The following is a 23,353-nucleotide window of genomic DNA, read 5'->3' on the forward strand; positions in this document are numbered from 1 at the left end:
CTCATTAAAAATGTAGGAATTATACATTAAAATTATTAAATTTTAATGTATAATTAAAAAATTATTTCCAGTCTGACTTTGTCTGGTTTCAACTTGCAGCCCTTGGATCATGTTATACTTTTCTCTGCTAGACTGAAGAGCCCATTATTAAATATGTTTGCCATGTAGATACTTATAGACTTGTAATCAAGTCACACCTTAACCTTCTCTTTGTTAAGCTAAATAGTTTGAGCTCTTTGAGTCTGTTGCTATAAAGCATGTTTTGTAATCCTTTAATCGTTCTTGTGACTGCTCTTTGAGCCTTCTCCAATTTATCAACATCCTTTTTGAATTGTTGACACCAGAAGTGGATACAGTATTCCAGCAGTGATTGCACAAGTGCCAAATATAGAGGTAAAACAACCTCTCTGTTCTTGCTCAAAATTCCCCTGTCTGTGCATCAAAGGATTGCATTAGCCCTTTTGGCCACAACATCATGCTGGGAGCTCATGTTCAGCTGGTTATCTACTGTGACCCCCAAATCTTTTTCAGAGTCACTGCTTCCCAGGATAGAGTCCCCCATCATGTAAGTATGGCCTACATTCTTTTTCCTAGATGTACACATTTACATTTAGTTGTATTCAAATGCATGTATTTTTGCTTGCGCCTAGCTTACCAAGCAATCCAGATCACTCTGTATCAGTGACCTGTTCTCTTCTTTATTTACTACTCTCTCAATTTGTGTGTCATCTGCAAACTTTATCAGTGATAACTTTACATTTTCTTCCATATCACTAGTAAAAATGTTAAATAATATAGGGAGAAGAACTGATCTCTGTGGGACCCCACCTGTTCAGTGATGATTCCCGTTTGCAACTACATTTTGAGACCTTCAGTTAGCCAGTTTCTAATTCATTTAAAACGTGCCATCTTAATTTTATATGTTTCTAGTTTTTTAATCAAAATGTCACTGGTACAAAGTCAAATGCCTTACAGACGCCTAAGAATAGTATGTCTATACTATTATCTTTATCAACCAAATATGCACTCTCATCACAAAGAGATTTGATAGGATCTATTTTCCATAAACGCATGTTGATTGGGATTAATTATATTGCCCTCCTTTAATTTCTTTATTAATTAAGTCCTGCATCAGTCACTCCATTATTTTGCTCAGGATCGATGTCAGACTGACAGGTATGTATTACCTAGGTTGTCCCATTTAACCTTTTTAAATATTGGCACAACATTTGCTTTCTTCAAATCTTGTGGAACTTCCCTGGTATTCTAAGACTTACTGAAAATCAGCATTAACAACAGTCCAGCGAGCTCCTTTGCCAGCTCTTATAAAACTCTTGGGTATAAGTTTTCTGGACATACTGATTTTAAAAGGTCTAACCTGAGTAGCTGCTGTTTAACATCCTCCTGAGATACCAGTGGAATGACAAGTGTGTTATATGATATGACTGCGTCATCTGTGTTTTCTCAAATACAGAACAGAAATACACAGAAATGTATATTGAACACTTTGCCTTTTCTGCATTATTACTGATAATTCTACCATTTCCATCTAATAATGGACCAGTAGCATTGTTAGGAACAAGTCCAACCTTTGTAGCTGGTAGCCTGTGTGATGGTAAGCATTTTTGCAGTTTAAAAAAGTGTGTGTTTCTGAGCATTCACAATTCTGTTGCTGTGCAGGATGGTGGTCTTTAAAAGCTGGTGCCCAATTTGAGGGTGGTGGTAGAGTGACTGGAGGCCTTGGACTTTAAGGCACAGGAAATGGCAGCAATAGTGCAGAGCCACTGGTTAATTCTCTCTGCATCATATTTTCCACTTAAATGCTGAAAGGTATCATTGGATATTGTGGGTATATATAAATATGTAGGTAAACCCTGATTTCCCTTTCACCTATATTTGGTTGAAAAATATTGAATTTTAATAATTTTTGTAGGAAAAAGGGACATTTTTTTTCATGAAAAATTTTGCAGAAAGTTTCTCCGTTTTTCCAACCAGTTATCCAAAATGCCTTTTTCCACAGTCTCATGGTAGAGTATTTTATATCCCTACATATTTACAAAAATTGTAGCTGTCCTCACAGAGAGCTTTACTTGTAATGTAATATAATATATAATTAATTTTCTTTTAAAAATTTGAAGCTTTTATTGTCACCTAAAACTGCTTGCTTCTTGTTAGTATTAAGTGCTTTCAAAGCCAGTGTTACACCTCAATGAATAAATAAAGATGACAAGATGTATTTTCTTACAGACCCTTGTCCTCTTGTATGTAATTCCTTTTAAATACCTTTTGGGAACTCTATAAATTATAGGCCTGTTTTTCCCTCAAGACAAAAATAAAAGCACAAAAGGAGTTGAATAATGGTTCATAACAAATGTATAATTATGTGACATAATGCACTTAATTTAGGAGAGCCTTCCATTTTAAAGCTGTCTCCTTTTTTAGTAATGTGAGATACTATTGTCAGATCATACAATGTGTTACTTTCTCAGTTAATTGTGCTTGGACATATAATTTTGTATTTAAGAAATATATGTGGTACTGCAGAGCAGCTATGTAGAAATTATTATTAATAGTTTTATAAATAAATAGAAATAATGGATTGGCCAATTCAGTGCCTTCTCAGGTAACAGCAGCTGTGTAGAGCAGAATGCACCCATGTGAATATTGCTGTGTCCCTCCTGAAGTGTCAACAACATTCGCATTCTAATGGAACTGCAGAAAACATAACCAAATTTTATTGCCATGCAGATTCTGCAGTGGGGGAGCCATCAACAAAGGAGTTAAACTAGACCTTGGTAGAAAATTCCTAGTCAGTTAAGCTTTGTGTTACTGTTTGCCATTAGCATGTCCTGTTATGAAAACAACCACTGAGGTGTGACAATTATTTTCTTAAATAAAAAAAATACTCTTAAAGTTTCTGGTTTGAAATTCTTCATAAAATAATTTTGTTTTAGACTTACCACTGCCATTATGCGTAATCAGACAAAACAGGAATTCAAACCCTAACAGAAAAAATATAAACCTTTCAAGAACTGTTTGGAGTTCCAGTTCATTAATGCACTGTCTCTGTTGGACAACATTTCTTAAAAACCATAAAAATTAATAGTGTATTTAAAAAGTGCTTTATTGGCATGTTTCTCCAAATTCTAATTTAGCTCTAGCTCTTAATTGTGCTGTCTCCATGGATGAGATATAGAAGTAAATACTCCCTTTGGCTTCAGAAATGTAAATTCTTTCTTCTTATGCTTTTGCAATTCACGTTGAAATTAATCCTCAGAGATATGCAATACACACAAAGGTTTAGATGCATGATGCACAATCTGCCACCTAACACCTTGGGACTGAAGGACTCTTGGTCCTCTTTTTAGATATGGTAGAACATAGGAAATTTCATTCTGATTTCACATGCCTGTTATATTGATAGGAGAATTTAAATATTTTTTTTTCCTGTCAGTGTCACTTGTGACAGTCTTTTATTTGGAACTAGAATATTGGTGAGAAGAGGGGATGAGTAACCTGAATTTTTTTCCTCCTAGCATTTGGATTCTTCCTTGTTCTTGGTTTGCTCCATTGAAATGGGGGAAAGTTCAGTGTTCTAAAGCAGGACACTACTTCCTTGACCTGCTGCTATCCTTGAATCCATTTCCTTACTACTCTTAATTAAAGTAACAATAGCTGATAGCAGGCTTTCTTATCCATAAGAAATGGAGATGGAAAGCGACTTGGGCTGATTGGAAAATAATAATTCCCTTTCACGAAAATGTTGAGGTTTTGGTATATATTTCCATTCTGATATGGAATGAAACCAAGAGCTTTTGTGTTTATATTTTTTAAAAATGAAACCCCAAAAACCAGAGTGGGAGATGGAACACAGAATAGCAATAGACCAGTGATTCAGGCACTCAAGTGGAATGTGAGACACCCAGGTTCAGGTCCCTTCCTGCTCTGCCTGATTCACACCAGGGACTTGAACCTGCATCTCCCACATCTCAAGTGAGTGCCCGAACCACTGGGCCATTGGCTATTCTCTCTCAATTTTCCTGATGAAAGTTTCACCAAAACTTAAGTTTTAAGGGGGGTGCTCTGCCTGATTTAGAGCAGGGATCTGGCTCTCCCACATCCCAGGTGAATGTCCTAGCCACTTGTCTATTCCGGGGCATGTTCTCTCTTCCCCTGGTCAAAACCGGGCAATCTTTCCCAACTAAACCTGTGTTGGAACCAATATGCTTTGGAAAAAAGTTTCAATGTCAGCAAATCTCCGTTTTCAGACTAAAAATGTTATTGAAAAGTTCCCAACTAGTAATAGAAATGACTGACATGCTCATCTAGTCCTTTTCCTTGGCAGTATGGGATTGTTTCCTACAGTAGATACTTTGTCTAGCTAAGTTTTTGTGTGAGACAGTGTCATATAGAATACAAATATAATAAATCTGGTGCTCACTGTTTACTAATGTTGTGATTTTTGTCAAAGCATGACTAAATCTTAACAGACATATTTGTAAATGCTTTTTACTTACTGCTTGTAGTTATTTTCCTTCTAGAGACTGAATCCCACACACCTTGAAGTCAGATGGGAGTGCTGCCATGGCCTTTAATAGATGCAGGGTTCAGCTCTCAGACATAGTGATTTTTTTCCCCCTGTAATAATTGATCTATTATTTTACTAGATATAGCAGTTAGATTTGGGTAATTGTCAGGATCATTTTTATTTCCTGTTGGGAAAATCTGTGTCACATTTACTTTTCTCCAATGTTTACTCCTGAGGGCATTCTGTGCCAAAAAATAAAAAGTCTGTGCACAATATTTTAAAATTCTGCAAAATTCTGCAAATTGTATTCATCAAATAAATGTAGAAGCTCCAGCATGGCATTGGGGAGCATAGGCCAGTGGCTACACAGAGGTGGGAGATCACTGTGCAGCTTCCTCCTGGAACATGGACTCAGTGGTGAGGCTGCAACCCTGACACAACGCAAAGACCAGCCCTGTCCCTCTGTTCCAAGGTGTGGGCAGGTGGGATCAGCAAGGCGGAATCCAAGTGTGGAGGGGCTTAGTGTTGGAGGATCCAGGTGTGGGGTGAGAAGGTTCTGTGTGGGGTAATCTGGATACGAGTGACTCAGTGGAGGGATCGGGGGGGTGGTATCTGGATGTACAGGGGCCTTTTCCGGGGTTCTGGGTGCAGTGATAATGGGACTGTACAGGGGGGTCCAGGTGAAAGTGGTTGGGGCTCAGTAGTGGGCCATGTCTGAGTTGTGGGGGACAGAGCTCGACGGGGTCTGGGTGTGGGAGGCTTAGTGGTGGGTCCAGATGCTGAGGGAGTGGGGCTTGTCAGGGTGGGGCTCTGGTGCAGGGGGGTGAGGGTCTGAGTATGAAGGGGTCTGGATGCACAGGGGTTGGGCGGATGGGGGAGCAGATCCCTGTACAGTGATCCCTCCCCCTGCAGCTGAGAAGTGAGGGGTGCAGGAAGCGTGGAGGGGCGGAGTTTGCAGAGCTTCCTACAGCCGGTGGAGAAATCTGGGCGTGAGTCTGACACAGCCCTGGATGCTGTGCAGGGGAAGAGGAAGTCCCAGTCTCCCCAGCATCTTCCGCACTCCGTCTCCTGTCCCACAGTGATTTACCTCTCTGCTGGCTGCCCTGGGCACCCAAAGCATACTGCTGGGGAGAGTCACTTGACCATTTCTGTGGCTTCACTTTGCTTCCCCATCAGAAAGTCATTTTTCTGTGGGGAAGCAAAGAAATCTTCAGGGGACATAAATTCTGCGCATGCACAGTGGCGCAGAATTCCCCCAGGAGTAAATGTTTCAGCATAATTAGATTCAATGGTTAGAACAGCAGTCGGCAACTTTTCAGAAGTGGTGTGCCGAGTTTTCATTTATTCACTCTAATTTAAGGTTTCGCGTGCCAGTAATATGTTTAAATGTTTTTAGAAGGTCTCTTTCTATAAGTCTATAATATATAACTAAACTATTGTTGTATGTAAAATAAATAAGGTTTTAAAAATGTTTAAGAAGCTTCATTTAAAATTAAATTAAAATGCAGAGCCCTCCTGACCGGTGGCCAGGCAGCGTGAGTGCCACTAAAAATCAGCTCGCGTGCTGCCTTGGCATGCATGCCATAGGTTGCCTGCCTCTGGGTTGGAAGTTAGAATTTCAGCCTTGAAATAAGATGCAGTTTCATAATATTGAGGGTATTAAACACTGAAACAGCTTACCAGGATAGATGGTGGACTCACCAGCTTTAAGTGTCTTTTAGACAAGTTTATATATCTTTTTAAAAGATTGCTTTAATCCAGCTTCTGGGGGAAAAATTCTATTGTCTGTGTGCACAAGGGTCAGATTGGGTGGTTGTGATGTTCCCTCCTAGCCTTAGAATGTGTGAGTCCTGTTTATATTCTCTCACTTCATGGTCCATGGAGAGAATAGGAAGCTATACATTGCTCTCATCATGCTCATGCCATTTTCAGATCTGCATTAAGACAATCACTATAAACAAATCTTACTTCAGGGCTTCAGCTGGCTGCTAATTGGGGTCAGGAAGAATATTTTTTTCCGTGGCTGAACAATTGACCGACTGCATATTGGTGTGTATGGTGGTTGAAGTTTTGTGGTTTTTGTTTGGTTTTTTGCCTTCCTCTGAATTATCAAGAATGGCCATAGTTGGAGATGGGACCCCAGACTGGGGACCAGTGTTTAAGATGATATAAAGAATCTGCTTTCTGAAATGGTTGGCTGGTGTATTTTCTGCATATGCTCAGGGCTTATCTGATCGCCTATCTGATCGCCAGATTTGTGGTCAGGAATGAATTTTCTTGCAGGTCAGATTGACAAGGACCTTGGGAGTTTTTGCCTTTCTCTGTGGTATGGAGTAGAGATCACCTGCTCGGAACACCTGAGTATCTCTTATCAATTCCCTGCCATTCCAGGGACATCAGACATTGGTGGCACCTTGGTCGCCTCTGTTTTCTGCCTGTGGCATGTAGCAGTTTAGTCTCTGAGAACTGAAATGCTTTAGTCTAACCCAATTTACTGGTTCAACACAGAATTGTGGGTGAAATTTAATGGCCTGTGATTACACAGAGATCAGACTAGAAGATTTTCTAATGATCCTCTCTGGCCTTGAACTATATGAAATCTTTGTGTATAATTTTTCAGTAGCTTCTGGGTGCAGTAAATTTGTTTAATGCATTTCCTGTATGCTATAGGCTCTGTGTCATTAGATCAGATGATTTGCACACCGTGTGTTCAAATTTTTCAAGTATTCCATTATCTTTGTTCTTTTTTAATAGCTAGTTTTACAAGATCTTGCTTCTTTTTTAAAGTTTTCAGACTTCTCTATTTTTCTTCTTGAATACAGATTTTAAAAGGAGTTTAATACATGTCAGGTATTTTGTACTTCTTATTAGTTTAGCCTCTCTTATTCACTTTAACTTCTTTGGTTATCATTAACTCACTTTGCCTTTCTGGCATCCTCCTTTTCCTTTAAAGCTTTCACTGATTGAGTCCATTCTTCCTTTTCTGTTCTCAGTACAGATTTTCTTTAACCTCAAACTTTTGAGTGTATTTTATAAGGTCACAGAAGCTGGCCAATTCTTATTTCTTGTATTCTTTTTCAAAAGAAATTTTGACTGCTGTGCCTTAATTATTTTGGGCCAGATCCTCAGCTGGTGTGAATCGGTGTAACTCCACAGTGAAGCTATGCTGATTAACACCAGCTCAGGATCTAACTTGCTGTCTCTTAGGATTCTATGGCCTGTAACCACAGCAGTGGACTATAGTGCTTAATCATATTGTACTTTAGTAGATTTCTCAAACCCCCAAAATTGGCTTACCTGATATCTGTTCCTCCTGCATTATGTCATTCCATTCCATTCCATTCCTTAATAATGTGAGTCTAGATAGTGGGCACTGATTCAGTGCTTCCCTATTGTTCTTTCATTCTCAAACAGTTCCTTCAGATTAGTTAAAAATATTAAATCATGGGCACCTTCACCTCTAGTTGGAGTGGTTTCACTTTCTGGATCATTAAATTATTTTCTGTGTAATTTAGGAACTGTTTGTTTAATGTTTTAGAGGTTTTTTCTTCTTTTTTTTTTTTTTTTTTTTTTTTTTTACCCAGCAGATGTTTCTTAAAATCTCCCATTGGCACTGGAGCCTAAGAAACTAGTCTAGGAATTTTTTGTTCTCTCTCCTGTCCTCATGATCTCTAAGTGGTGTCCACAGTCACTTCTGCTTTGTTTTTCATTCCTTTCATCTTTACCCACAGAATTTCTGCAACATATATTTCAGGGATTTTCAAACTGGGGGTCAGGACCCTTCAGGGGGTCACAAGGTTATTACACAGGGGGTCGCAAGCTGTCAGCCTCCACCCCAACACCTGCTTTGCATTCAGCATTTATAATAATGTTAAATATATTAAAAAGTGTTCTTAATTTATAAGTGGGGGAGTCGTGCTCAGGGGCTTGCTATGTGAAAGGGGTCACCAGTACTAAAGTTTGAGAACCACTGATATATTTGGTCATCTAAGTGTATCTCTGTAGTAATATATAGAAACTAAATTCTCACCTTCTTCATCAGTTCCTCTTTCTTGGATGTAGGTCATCTTCTCTCTTTAGAATCTCCACTTTGCTTCACGCTAGACCCTTGAGCTGATCAAAGTAATGTGTGACTCAGACCCTTGGTCTCTTTACGTGTGTTATGTAGAAGGTATGCAGCAACAGTACATTAAGCTCTGGAGCAGAAGAGGAAGTAGCATATTACTTGCCAGCAACTGCTTCTGTTGTATTGACTTTGCAGGGAAATGCCATTGCTGTGTTCAGACAAAAAAGAGAAGCCACTTAAGGCCCCAACCCTGCAAAGAGAACCACCCAGGCAGACACGTGTCCTCACTGAGCCCCACTGAAGTCAGCCGGGGTCCTTTATAGTTTTGCTTTCAGGATTGAGGCACCCAGCTCCCAGACTCCACCTTGATCAGTCTTCCTGTTTTCGCTACTTTGCATTTTAAAACTTACTCTTGTGTTCTTTAGTTCATAAAACAGAGTATTATGGGTTACTAATCAGCTGTGAAATGATTAAATTTATAAAACTGTGCTGGAGAGTGAGAGCAGCATTAGCTGTAAATCAGGAAAATAACTAGGCAGATATGGTTAAATATTATTAAATGTGTCTGTGACATCTGCTCCCTTCTCTATTTCCAGATCTGGGATGGAGGAGGGCAGTTAGAGTTATGTTCATAGTTAAAATTAGTGTGCTGTCATGCTGAGAACTGTGACGCTTTGCGCTAGCAGATGACAGAGAAAGCAGTCAAACGTTTATCTGTTAGCAACCTCAAAGGATGTATAATGAACTATCCTGAGCACTAGGTACCTTTTGACCTGAACAAATTAGCTGCTGCTAAAGCCTTTTCTGTCTGGTGTTTTTATCTTTTTTGTTGTTGCTGTTATAGGAAAATTATTACAGATGTGATGTGACCTGTAATGCATTTTATTTATTGATTTTCTGAGTTGATAAATTATCTGCATTATTTCAACATGCATCCATGAAATGAAAAACGAAATGTGTCCAATATTCCATAAAAAGAGACTCAATACTAGAATTGTTTTAATTACTTATTGCAGATGAGGTAGTTCAAATAATATTTTAATAATAACTGTGTTTTACATATGTAGAAAGTAAAAATAATTACTATTTTAACACAACCACCATTTTCACCCTTTTGATGCCTGTAAAATTACATTTACAGGGTTTTTGCTGCTTTTGTTTTTATTGATAATGTTATACTATTTTTTTTCTTTCTTTTTATGTTTTTGTTAAGGAAAATTATTTTTTTCCACCCTGCTTTCAGCAAGTAGGGTATAGTAGATGTCATGGGAACTAGGTTTCTTCAGCACAGAGAAATATGCTAGAGTTACTGCCTTCATTACATTTAATTAATTTGTTTCTGTACTGTATTCCAGGAAGTACAATAATGATCTCGATTTTGTGTACAACGTTCTAGGCATATTAGGCTCAAGGTATATGGCTGTGATTAAACCACATCAATCAATTGTAAATTGTGTGATCATTGGTAATACTAATGATTTTTGAAGTAGGCACGTAGATGCTGGATTAGGCCACTTGCATTTACAGTAATGACTATAATGAAAATGCTGTTGTAATACTAGTAGTTGATTTCCTTTGTTATTCCCACTTCCTATCCCTTCCCATTCCCCTTAATTGGAACTCTATTCTTATGTAATCTTAGTTGAAGCTATTTCTGACAGTGTCTTCTGCTACCATCGGCTTATTTTCTAGATGGGAAGTGATGGAGTTTTGCGTCTCAGTAGTTCCGCTCTAAATAATGAATTCTTTGCATATGCAGCACAAGGGTGGAAACAACGATTGGCAGAAGGTAACTCTCTACTTGTTCTCAGATTTACCAAATATTAATTTTTATGAACGATGCCTTTTTTTCTTAGCCAAAATTAAAAAAAAATGTATATTTGAGAAATACTTTTAGAATGGAAAATGCAGTACAGCAGAAATTCAGCAACAGTAATTGCTGATTCAGGTTTGAGTTTATTCTAGAGAATCTCTTTTCAGTTAATAATTCTATAGTTCACTAGGGCAGCTTATTTGGACAGTTTAAAAATAACTAGATAAGCATTTTCATCACTATCAGCTTTGGAAACATAAATGCATGTGACTAAATGCCACCATTATACTTTGGAAATACCAAAGTTATATGCTAATTGCAGTCTTGCAGGTCACAGTCACCTTTGTTTTCCATTGAATTAATATTTGGATGGTTATAACAAAGAACAGTATATCTGTGTATCTTTGTACAATATATAATGGTCCCGTATTAGCGTAAACCTTGACAACTTTTATTCAATATGTTAGTATTTGTTTTTTAGGAGAATTTACTCCAGAAATGCAGTTGCGCATCAGACAAGAGATTGAAAAGGAAAAGAAAACAGAACCTTGGAAGGAAAGGTTCTTTGAAAGGTTTTATGGTGAAAAGTAAGTATTGGGCCAAAAACCATTTTGTTTCATTTTCTTTTAGAAGGAAATGAAAATATTGTTCTGTGCTTAACATAGAACAGTCACATATGTTGTAAAACTTAATAAACCAGTTATCAAAGGCAGTAGTTCCCCTGTATAAGAAATTGTGGGTAAAATTATAGTGGCATATCAGCATTTACATTAAAAACGCATTTTATGGGGTTCAGAACTCATCCACAAAAATTCATTCTGTCAATATTTAAAACAGAGTCTGAACATGGGAATAATTTTTATTTTAAAAGTATTATAATAAGCTAGTTTTTGCCTGGAAATTATAAACAAAGCTTTTACAAAACCGAAGACCAAAAGAGATGTTTCTATGACATTTTTTAAAAAGTCAGTTTTAAAAAATTAGTCTCCTAAGCTGTTTCTGACCCAGACATTCCAGCATTGTGCTAGTGCACACAATAGGTAGGTGAAATTGATTAGAGAATAACTTTACAAAAGTGAAATTGAGTAGTCTAATTTAATTTTCTGAGATGAGGTACAAAAACAAAACAAATTTCAGAAGAGGAGTAAAGTCAATTAGATGTATTGGACCAAAGGTTCAGCTGGTTTAAGTCATCATAGCTCTGATGTCAGTATAGCTATCCCAGTTTACAGGAGCTGTATACAGTCTTTACATTCATTCTGTTTTAAAAATCTAATATAAGTAAGGAAATTGGTTAATGTTTTCTAAACCTGCGAATGCCCTTTTAAATGGCTTTTAAAAAGTCAGTCCAGTGCTCTGACGTATGTAAGTGTTAAAATATAGAATATTGAGGTTTTTGGTTTTTATGTAATTTTTTGTGCACTTCTAACTTTAAAGTGGGTTCAGTTTATAACTTAGATTACATCTTATGTAAAATTTTTATGGATAATATATGTGTTTAATAGACAGAAAAGACCCAAAGGAGCCATTATAATGTGTGGGATTGTTTATATTTTATTTATTTTACAACAGCTTCTGTTTCCTTAAGCAGTCAAGGACATTCAGAGACCAAAACCTACATATACATAAAGTCAGGATTATGACAGTAACTAAAGCGTTGTGCCTGGACTTAGTGCATAGGTGCTACCTTGCACAATCCATTGATTTCACACCACTGCAGTATTTCAGTGAAACAAGGCAGCAGATTAAAGGACTAAGTTTCAAGTTTAACTTTACATTTCCTTGCTAGTAGCTTTCTCACAACATGAGCATTATTTGAATACCATTTTATCTGCTAACACTCTGGGATGCCTTAGTATAACAGAACTGCTCTTTTTGATCAAGTGGCAAAGCGTTTTCCTTGAAAGCCTGGAGACCAGGGTATAGTCCAACTGTAGACCTCTTCATTTAAATATATGTAAAGCTAGCCATTTGTTTATGGAGTCTAATGGCCTTTAATTGTGCATGGTAGTATACAAGTCAGAGTTACAGAACTCTGCTCTAAGAGGAGGGCTGTTTTGAAGGGTTGCTTGGGACTTTCTGCTGTAATTAGAAGCTTAAGCACAAACTAAGCAAAATTATTAGCATATTTTAAAGGAAACGGTGTTCCAAATGCACTGATGAGTAACATGTCCATAGGGCATAGTATTAATTATGTTAAAAGGAACCAGCAGTCCTACCTTGCTAACTGAAAGTTGTGTGCTATGGCCAACAGATAACGTTCAGTCTGCAATGACAGTGTCACAGGGCAATACTGATGGTATGTTTTTGAGATCCAGATAGTAATGCTGGGTGTCATAATACTCAAAATTTCTTCTGACCATTAGACTGAAGCTGTTTTTCTCCACCTGTTCTGTTTCATTGACATGTTTCTTATCTGGCTAATGTGCGGGCACCTGCTGTTTCACCCCTCTAGATCTCTCTACTGCTTGACTTGTCTCAAGTGTTGTTTGCTTGGTGGACTACTGTTTGTCTGGCAACATTTTTACTAGAGTTCAGTCTACTTGCTGCTTACTACCTTGTTGTGACTTGGATTTTTTAAATTTGTTTTGAATACGGTTTGGATTGAATGCCTTCAGATACTTTGATTCCATTGAAATGGAAGCTCTTGATAGATCCGATTCTTTATGAGCTGTTTCTCAGGTATGTTGGCAGCAAACTGGATCTCACCTTGGGATCTGACCCATGTTCCTCTCCAGTCAGTTTGGAGATTTTTTTGTGGCCTCAGCTGAGGTATCTGCTTATAAATATTCCATTACCTGGCTCTCAAGTTCCATCATCTACCTGGAGATGGATCTTTAATAAATTGAGAATCTTTGGGATCACCCTGATTAAACCCCCTTTCAAGTCATAGCTTTAGACTGTGCCCAAGAGCCGTTCCATCTATTTGCCGGACTCTGTGTATTATATAATACATTGCAAGGTCTCCTTCCTATTGTTCACATTCATCCATTTTATTTTCTGTTTTCTCCATGTTCTCGTACTTTGAAATAGTAAACCTTTGATTAACTGATATACTTAATCATGACCAGATGATGTGCAATTCCAGATATATTAACTATTTGCATTTTTAGAAAAAGCATGATTTTTACTTGATGAATCTGACTCCAGTGGTCTTATACTGTGGTGACTATCTCTGTTCCCACTCTGAGATTAAAGTGGCTATGGTGATGCTAACAGGCTGTTACCTCTAGGCACTGGCATTAGACCGATATTCTCTGAATTTTAATGCTGTTTAAAACTCTTTAATTAAATGCCAAAATAGTCTCACTGATTTCCCTTTAATATGGATACTGTATCATCATCCGTGTACGTCTGATGGTGTCAAGGTTCCTTCCCCGCTCTGAACTTTAGGGTACAGATGTGGGGACCTGCATGGACACTTCTAAGCTTAATTACTAGCTTAGATCTGGTATCGCTGCCACCATCCAGAATTTTCAGTGTCTGGATCACTTCCTTTCCCCCCAAAACCTTCCCCTCCCTGGGTACCCTTGAGAGACTCCTTCACCAATTCCCTGGTGAGTCCAGATCCAATCCCCTTGGATCTAAAAACAAGGAAAAATCAATCAGGTATTAAGAAAAAGACTTTTAATTAAAGAAAAGAAAGGTAAAAGAAAACTCTCTGGGAGAGATTAGCATACCAGCTACTCTCACAGACAACAGATTTAGTTACACACAAAAAAAAATAATACCCAAATACCCAATTTGATTCTACCTCTAATTGCATAAGACAGGTTACAAAGAAATAAATATAAACCTATTTGTTCCTTTCTAAAACTTACTACTCTGATAAGAGGCTAGTTCCCTAATCTTTTTCACTCGGCTGAAACTGAAACTCCAAACAAAGGAAAAACTTCCCTCCGTCCTTTTGAGACATCTTGTTCCCCCATTGGTCCCTCTGGTCAGGTGTTAGCTAGGCTATGTGAACTTTTTAACCCTTTACTGGTAAAAGAGACATTAACCCTTAACCATCTGTTTATGACAGATGGCTGTATTTAATTTCAAGGCTGGCTGTCAGACTTCACCAAATAATTCCACACTAGCCAATTAAAAGCACTTTCAGTACAGTGAACACCTTTACCATCAGTCTAATACTTTCCATCAGGGGTCAACAACATGTCTGTACACAGAAAAATTTTGAGGTCCGTGATAGTTTTTCAAAAAACTTGAATAACTGAATGACATAATCTCTTTCCCCCCCGGGCCCATATCTGTCACTAAGTAGGGTAGTTTTGTCAAGTGTCCGTCATACAACATGGTGGTGCTGACCCCTGCTTTCCGTGTAACTGCAGTCTTGGTGTCTTGCTATCTTTAAAACAGTGGAAAGACCAGCCAGTTGTGCAGGCTGTTATCTTAGACCCTTGTCATAACTGTCTTACTCAGATCTGAACCTTAGAGTTCAGAACATGAGAAGCTAGCATGAAACCTCCAAACTTAATTACCAGCTTGGATCTGATATCGCTGCCACCAGCCAGAATTCCAGTGTCTGGCTCACTCTGGTCTCCTCAAAACCTTCCCTGGAGAACCCCAAGACTCAGATGCCCTGAGTCTCACCACCAAGGGAAATAACCCACTTCCCTTCCCCCTCTTTACCTCCTCCCAGATTTCCCCGCCCTGGGTTCCCTAGGAGATTCCCTGCTTCAAGTCCTTGAAACACAAGTACCGAGAGATCAAATCTCTCTCTCCCCTCACCCGGAGGGTATGCAAAGTCAGGCTTTGTAAATTTTAACACAAAGAGATGTTCCCCCTCCCTTCGTTTCTTAGCCTTAACCAGTGAAAAACACTTAAACAGGTCTTTAAAAGAAAGCTTTATATAAAAAGAAAGAAAAAAGACATAAAATGGTCTCTGTATCAAGGTGACAATATACAGGGTCAATTGCTTAACAGAAAAAATGAATAAACAGCCTTATCCAAAAAGAATACAATTTAACACATTCCAGCAACTACACACATGTAAATACAAAAAAACAATATAAACCTATTGTCTTACTATCCTTGTACTTACAACTTGGAAACAGAAGATTAGAAAGCCTGGAGATAGAAAGATCACTCTCAGAGCCGAGAGGGTCACCGAACCAAGACAAAGAACAAAGAACTCACGCCCAAAACTTCCCTCCACCCAGATTTGAAAAAGTCTTGTTTCCTGATTGGTCCTCTGGTCAGGTGTTTCAGGTCACTTTTTTTTAACCCTTTACAAGTAAAAGAACATTAACCCTTAGCTATCTGTTTATGACAACCCTATGATCTTAAGGTTTTCCTTTGTTGCAAGCTTCTTCATCCACTGTTCTCTGAGCCCATGGGAACATCTTTAAGTCATAATATCAGAAATGTTATTGCCCTATGCCTTTACTGAATACATGCCATTAAAAGGGCATTGTCAGATTAAAAATAATGGGGTAGATTCAGTGTATTAATCCCATCCCATTTTTATTTCCATTGTATGTCTTCCCCTTCATTGAAATTATTAGGACACCTGGTTTTGAGTATCATTTCTGTGCTGATTATGTTCAACTTTCTCTTGCATTTCCTAATTGTTCAGCTGATATATTTTTTCTATATTACAATATTTTTCTATTATGTATTCTATTTTTCCTATATTCAGGAGTGCTGGAACAATTTTTATAATGGGGGTACTGATCCTGGAAACCATGTATTTGGGGTCTGTTATTGCTACTTCAAGCCAGGGGCATGGCAGCAACCCCAGCACCTTTATTTCCAGCACCACTACCTGTATTACTAAGTGATTGGTAGACATTTTATGTCGAATGCTCTTATTTAACAAGGCTAAAAACAAGATCCTCTTACTGGCTTTCAGCTGTGCAGTACCTTTCACCTGCTCCCATCCCTTTCTTGAGACTGGATTTGCTTCTCCAATCAAGAGACTAGGAGTTCTTTTTGGTTACTGATTATAGATTGATTATTGTTTATAACATGATTGTTATTGCATAGTCAACAATGCCATCTATTCAGAATTACTAAAGTGTGCTACTAAAAATGTTGATTCATTCCATGATTATTCCATACTTGGAGCTGTTACAATGCGGAGCTAAATGAACTTCCTATTTCCTCTGTCCCCTCTGCAAATTATTCAAAACCATTGCTTGCTCAATTTCCTGATATCCTTTGTTCTTGCACAAAACTCACTTGTTTATTCAGTTACATTGTCTTCTCATTAAACTGAGGATGGAGCTCAATCTTCTGTTATTGGCATATGATTCTGAAGACCATCATAACCCTCCTACCACCACAGCCTAGAATTTGTCTTCTCCAGCACTCTGAAGTGTCACATTGCTGCTGGTGTGGTCACCCATGGCCCACTCCAAAAGGTGCTGAGTATTCTTCGGACACGTTGTCTTTTGTTCAGAAATGAGAGTGCAGGATCATGCCCTTTTTATATTTTCTCTCAGTATCTCTTCTTTCTAAATTCAGTTGTCATTTTTCAACCTAAACCAATGACTTTTATAAATTTATTTTACCAATTGTCTGCAACTCTTAGCTGTGTTTTAGTTTTATTTGTCTGAAGCAATAGAATTATATGTAAATTAAGACATAATATTTTAGGTAAGAAAGGGATTAAGAAAACATCCTAAAATAGAAATGTAAGCAAGGACCCACACTGTGACTTTTTACACTTCCATCACTTAAAATACAAAGATTATAAACGCCTCATTTATTTTGTATTTAAGCACATTAAAGGGTTTTTTTATTATAGAGAAATCTGATGAGTTGTGTATGCATAGGCCTAAATATTAAAAAACTGAAAGTTTGTCATAAAATAATGCTGCTTTATATGCTTCTGAAATAGAATGGAATCAAAAACGTGAGCTTGCCACTGATATTTTCTTACTTTGTGTAGTAGACTCTTGATTGGAAAATAAATGAGGATGAAATGGGATTTTTTTAATCTTCATTGCAAAAGCACATGAAATGATTAGAAGTTTGTAAACAGAAAAGAAATAGTTCATCAGCTGGAGGCAAGAATGAGTTTTTGACGTTCAGCTTTTCCTGCTAATTTAGGCAACAGTGATTTTAATAGAAATATTTTTTCTGAACTGTTTTTAAATTTCAAATGAAAACTGTTTTCATTGGATTTAAACAATTCTCCTGCCATACTTGCAGTGCTACTATTGCAGCACTGTGCTGGCATATGAAAATCAGAAAGGGAAATGGAGTATAAATAAAAGTGAAACCAAATAATCTGCATTTTATGAGCAATTTGAATAAAATGCCAAAAGGTTAAATAATAAAAAGTAAATTGCATTTTTAAAATTCCTGAAGTTTTACTAATCAAAGGTAATATAAGTAATACAGGTAAGGAAATTTGTTTTCCTAAATATATAAAGCCGGATCCTCAGCTAGTGTAAATTGGCATCACTCTGTTGAATCTACCCCATTATTTTTTATATGTCAATGCCCTTTTAATGGCATGTATTCAGTAAAAGCATCGGACAAAAATCAAGTCATTGTTTCATTCTGTCTGTGATTACATGACATTTTAACTTAAGTGATTTGTATTTTAGGTTGGGAATGTCAAGAGAAGAATCTATGAAGCTCACTTCAGTACAGAACAGTGATGAAGATGAGAGTAGTTTGCTGTGTGGATCTTCTGGTATACCTGGTCCTTCTAAAAATACAACTTTTGAGGACCATGAACAGAAAAGCGTGAAGATTCCACCTCTTCCTGAAAGAGATTTCTGTCAGTCTCTTTGTAATGTGGAACAGGTTCCAGTCAAGGATCTAATGGCGGAATCAGATTCAGAGGGTATATTGGTACCTGACGAATCTGTAATTCAGGAAGAGATTGCTGAGGAGGTTGAGACAAGTATCTGTGAATGCCAAGAGGAGAACCATAAAACAGAACATGAGTTTTCAGAGGAGCCAGTAAGCCCAGCTGGTACTAATGAAGAAGTAGAAGCAGTGCCACTTGCAGACAACTCAGCATCTTGTGTTGTAATGAATGATGTAGTTGATACTTTGTCGCACATTGAAATTAAAATGGAGTTGAAATCAGAATGTCCTCAGGAAGAAATGTCAGTTGTGATTGATCAGCTGGAGGATTGTTTATCACCTGCTTCTTCTACGACCTCTGTCAGCGATGCAGCAGAGAGAGATTCTGAGTCTACGAAAGAGCTAAGTGCTCCAGAAACACAAAACTCTGCTTTAGAAAGCTCATTGTTCACTGATGGAGGCATTGCTGTTGATATGGAGCTACAGAGTGACCCTGATGAACAGTTATCTGATAATGCTTGTATTTCTGAAACTTCCTTTTCCTCTGAAAGCCCAGAGGGACCTTGTATCGGTATTGCCTCTCCAGGAGGTGACACACAGTCCAATTCAGAGGAACCCTGTACTCCAACATCTCATGAAACAGCTTGTTCATCTGAGGCAGCCAGCAGTGAAAATACTGAACCTGATAGTCAGCAAAAGACCATTGAAGAAAGCCTGCACACACCTTTAATGTCAGAAGTATCTCCAGTGTCCACTTCACCTGTAACCTCAGAAACATCTCTGACATCAAACTTACCTTTGACATCAGAGGCATCACCAGCTTCTAATTTACCTTTAACATCAGAAACCTCTCCGATGTCTGATTTACCGTTAACATCAGAAACCTCTTCCATGTCTTCTGTACTTCTAGCTTCTGAAACATCTGTGGCAACCAGTTTACCTTTTCTGTCAGAAACTTCTCCAATTTCTAATTCCCCACAGAGTGAAAGACTTATTCTGCAACAAAGGAAATCACCATGTTTATCTGAAGAATCCCTCTCCCCTTTAAAAGAAGAAACTTCAACCATTCCTAAGGCATCTCAAGAGGAAAATCTTATTGCGGAAGAGAAACTGATTCAGTGTACAACTGAAACTGTGAAAATGGGTCCTCTAGCAAATATACCTGAAAGTTCAATATTGGAAGAGCCCCAGAGCAAAAATCTTACTCCTCAATCATGCAAATCACATACTGAAATTGAGAAATCTTATATTGCTTCCATTTCAGAACTCTCTTCTCCAGAAGTGATCAAAATTAAAAATCATCATGTTCAGCAAAGAGTGGAAAAGAAAGGTGTGCTCTCGCCATTAGAGATATCTGTCGTATCAGAAGGGACAGTGGGCAAAAGCACTGAACTCCTTCCAGTTAAACCCCATGATAAAGTATATACCTCATCTCTAGAAAAGACTTCATTCTCAGAAGTGTGCAGAAGTAAGTCACACAAACAGCAAAGCAGTGCACAGATCCGGCTGGAGAGTTCCCATTCATCTAAGTTATTAGAACCCACAAAATCACCTGAAGTAAGAATTGAAAATAGAGATGCAGAGATCCCAAAGAGGAAGACTGCAGAACAGCACAGTTTTGGAATCTGTAAAGAGAAGAGAGCTAGAATAGAAGATGATCAGTCTAATCGTAATGCTCCATTGACAAGTCCATCTGAGAAAGAGCAGCCACCTAGAGAAGAGCCCCGAGTCCCACCCCTCAAGGTAAAGTAGTAGTAAAAGCCTACTGAGTCAGAAGGCTAAAGATGAGGTATCTGCTGATTGCTTCTGGATTTGTTTCTGTTTCTCTTAAATGTTTGGTATAGGGACAGAAAGATAAGCAATTTCCAATACCTCTCTTTCTGTGTTGCACAGTTCGAATTACCCCTTTTTTGTTGCAAAGGTACTTTCATGTAAGGGAAAACAATCCAAATATATATGACTTAAAAATAAATCCATGGACTTTTCAGTTGTTTCTTAGTATATTTGCTAATTCCCCAGTCTACAGTATTCAAGATTAATCAAGGGCTTGCTCTCTCTTAGTCTGTTTTTCATTCTAGTTGGCTTCCCCAGGGAAGTTGAAATAGTGAACTTGTTACATCAGTGTCATTTTTGTTACAACTGGTCAAATCCTCAGTCCTGCAGAGGGACCCAGATTGAAGGCAGAGGGGCTCTATATGGAGTCCACAGTGTGCCCTTGTTGCTAAGAAGGCTAACAGAATTTTGGGCTATATAAGTAGAAGCATTGCCAGCAGATCGAGGGATGTGATCATTCCCCTCTATTCGGCATTGGTGAGGCCTCATCTGGAGTAGCATGTCCAGTTTTGGTCCCCACACTACAAGAAGGATGTGGAAAAACGGAAAAGAATCCAGTGGAGGGCAACAAAAATGATTAGGGGGCTGGAGCACATTACTTATTAGGAGAGGCTGAGGGAACTGGCATTATTTAGTCTTCAGAAGAGAAGAATGAGGGGGGATTTGATAGCTGCTTTCAGCTACCTGAAAGAGGGTTCCAAAGAGGATGAATCTAGACTGTTCTCAGTGGTAGCAGATGACAGAACAAGGAGTAATGGTTTCAAGTTGCAGCAGGGGAGGTTTAGGTTGGATATTAGGAAAAACTTTTTCACTGGGAAGGTGGTGAAGCACTGGAATGTGTTACCTAGGAAGGTGGTGGAATCTCTTTCCTTAGAGGTTTTTAAGGTCAGGCTTGACAAAGCCCTGGCTGGTATGATTTAGTTGGTGGTTGGTCCTGCTTTGAGCAGGGGGTTGGACTAGATGACCTCCTGAGGTCCCTTCCATCCCTGAGATTCTATGAGTAACAGCGTGTGCTTGCAGATCTTTTTGCAAGACTGGGACACCTGATGGCTTAAGTACAAGATTTCCCTGTACAGTTAAGAGGCAGAACCTTAGCTGTAAGGGAGAAAGTCTTTATGAGAATGCACATATCTTTACTAGCAGCGAAGCAAAGGCAGCAAAATACTGGCTAGATAAATTGGTTTGTACACATTTGTCTTTTTTTTTTTAAAGTTAGCTCAATTTGGAAAGTAGTTCTTTTTAACATGTGAGGACAATAGATTTATTTAGTCTATTTCATGATGTCTTGTCCGTCTTAGTTTTGTACGTGATGACATTGGCTAAAACTTAGGTCCAGTCTACTTAACTCAACCTATTGGCTGTGCAGTGAGAGTTCCCAATTATTCAGAGTCGTCCCATTTTCCCATTTATTTGTAACTGCTATAGTCATTGAACGTTGCTAATCTCATCAGGAAGGCAAATACAGTAAATATTTCAATCATTAGTACTACAGCGTGGACTAGTAATAGTAGCTGATAAGCAGGAATACAGTTGGAAGCTAACCCACTCTAACTTTAGTGGTATTCTTGTCTTTTTTGGGAAAGACTCCAGTGTCATGTATGGAATTCTAATCACTATCTAATTACAAAGAAAAGTAGATCAGTAGGGAGAAAAAGGTATCATAATTATAATTTAAAAAATTCACAATCAAACAATAGTTATCATTTTATCAATATTGATGTTGCAAAGTAGGATTGAAAAAAATCTGCTTTTGAGCTGGAAAGCAAAATGTTTCAAAGTAGTGTTTTAAAGTCGCAGTGTACTTTAAGAAATGTAAGAAATGTCTTAGTGTAAGTGTTATTAACTCAACTATTAAACTATTCAATTTTTAAAAAAAAATTGGAGGAGGAACAAAATTATTCAAGAGATTGGTTCTGGATGATGGAACCTTTTGTCTGTAGGTTGCTAGTTCAAACCCAGATGAAATCAGTAGTGTGGATTTTTGGTCACTATCTGCTGGATATTCATTGATATATGTGAAATTAGTTTGATCTCGTTCCATTTCCCAGCTGAGAAGTTTCCATGTTACAAAACCACCACCATAACTAGCACTAATTGGCAGATTGGGCAGACAAGCTAAGAATTGAATTGGCATGTACAATGATGCTCTTTCCCTCAAGGTCAGGGTTGAGGCCCATTGACAGAGCTGTGTGGGGAAAGTTATACTGACACTGTCTGTGCTGTACTGTGGAGATAAATAAAATGTATATTACTACAGCACTGGAACTTGGAGTTCCACCGCTTTCTAATAGAAAAACAGACTCTTTCAGTCCCATACTGCATCATCAAATTAGTCCCTTGCTGGGAAAATGGCAGCTCCTACCAATAGAGTCAGCCCCAGAGACATTGAAGGGATACTGAAACAGCAGCAGGCTTTTCTAAAATTTATTTTGGAAAATCATATGTTAATAATATCTTTATTTAATCAGTATTTACCTCTGTAAGATGGTGTCACTGATAACAGCTACCTTTCCTTATAAGAATGACCCCGCCAATGTCCCAAATAATAAGCAAAGAATCCTGTGGCACCTTATAGACAACAGACGTTTTGGAGCATGAGCTTTCGTGGGTGAATACCCACTTCGTCAGATGCAAATAATAAGGGCTGTTTTGTAGCTTTGACTTCCCTTAACTCACATTTATCACATGGCTACTTCATCTCTCTGCTACTCTCCAAAAGAAAGTCACCTCACTGATCACTGAGGCCCCACTTACCTGGACAACTGAAAAATGTGTCCATTTTAAGAGGTTAAAATACTATTCTGCGTGGCTTGATGTATTTAATAGAAGTGCATTCCACTGATTGTTGTTGGAGCTTGTCTTGGATGTGACTTCATGACTCTTACACTTCAATCCTGCGAACACACGTACATGTGCTTGTGTTTACATATAATATGAGTCATCCCATTGATTTCAGTGAGATCATTCATGTATGTTCATTAAACACTCTATAAATATTTGCAGGATTGGGGTCTCAATACACAGTAGTGAGCAGGTGATGCACCAGAAAGATACTACGGTAGGTGTCCTAAAATTAGAGCGGTATGGAGGAAAAAAGAAATTTTTGTGATTCACCCCTTTTAAGTCACAGTCAGGGATTGATCCTTGGTATGGTATGAATTACAGACTCATAGGAATTTCAGTCTTCTCCTAGCTGGAGGAAAAGTTTTTTTGGTTTCATTTGATATTACAATAAATGTTTGGTGTAACGAGGGAAAGGTTAGGTAGTTACCAAGGTTTGAATGCCTTGGAGTGAGAAGCAAAACCACTATGATTATTTTTCAAACATTTGCAGTAGGTGTTAACT

General features: G+C 38.1%; 1 protein-coding gene across 9 annotated transcripts in view; it reads left to right on the forward strand.

The window, feature by feature from the left end:
* ASXL3 (ASXL transcriptional regulator 3) overlaps positions 1 to 23,353 on the forward strand; it is a 149,681-nt gene that overhangs the window by 117,125 nt on the left and 9,203 nt on the right. For 8 of the 9 annotated variants that reach the window (XM_050941900.1, XM_050941901.1, XM_050941899.1 and 5 more), the window contains 3 exons: positions 10,287 to 10,383; positions 10,889 to 10,994; positions 17,967 to 19,917. In XM_050941900.1, the coding sequence (XP_050797857.1) occupies positions 10,287 to 10,383; positions 10,889 to 10,994; positions 17,967 to 19,917 (2,154 nt within the window). The remainder of the gene's footprint in view (positions 1 to 10,286; positions 10,384 to 10,888; positions 10,995 to 17,966; positions 19,918 to 23,353) is intronic. The other variant, XM_050941907.1, reaches the window with a different exon arrangement.

This window comes from Gopherus flavomarginatus, chromosome 2, assembly GCF_025201925.1.
Source record: "Gopherus flavomarginatus isolate rGopFla2 chromosome 2, rGopFla2.mat.asm, whole genome shotgun sequence".
Classification (NCBI taxonomy): Eukaryota; Metazoa; Chordata; order Testudines; family Testudinidae; genus Gopherus; species Gopherus flavomarginatus.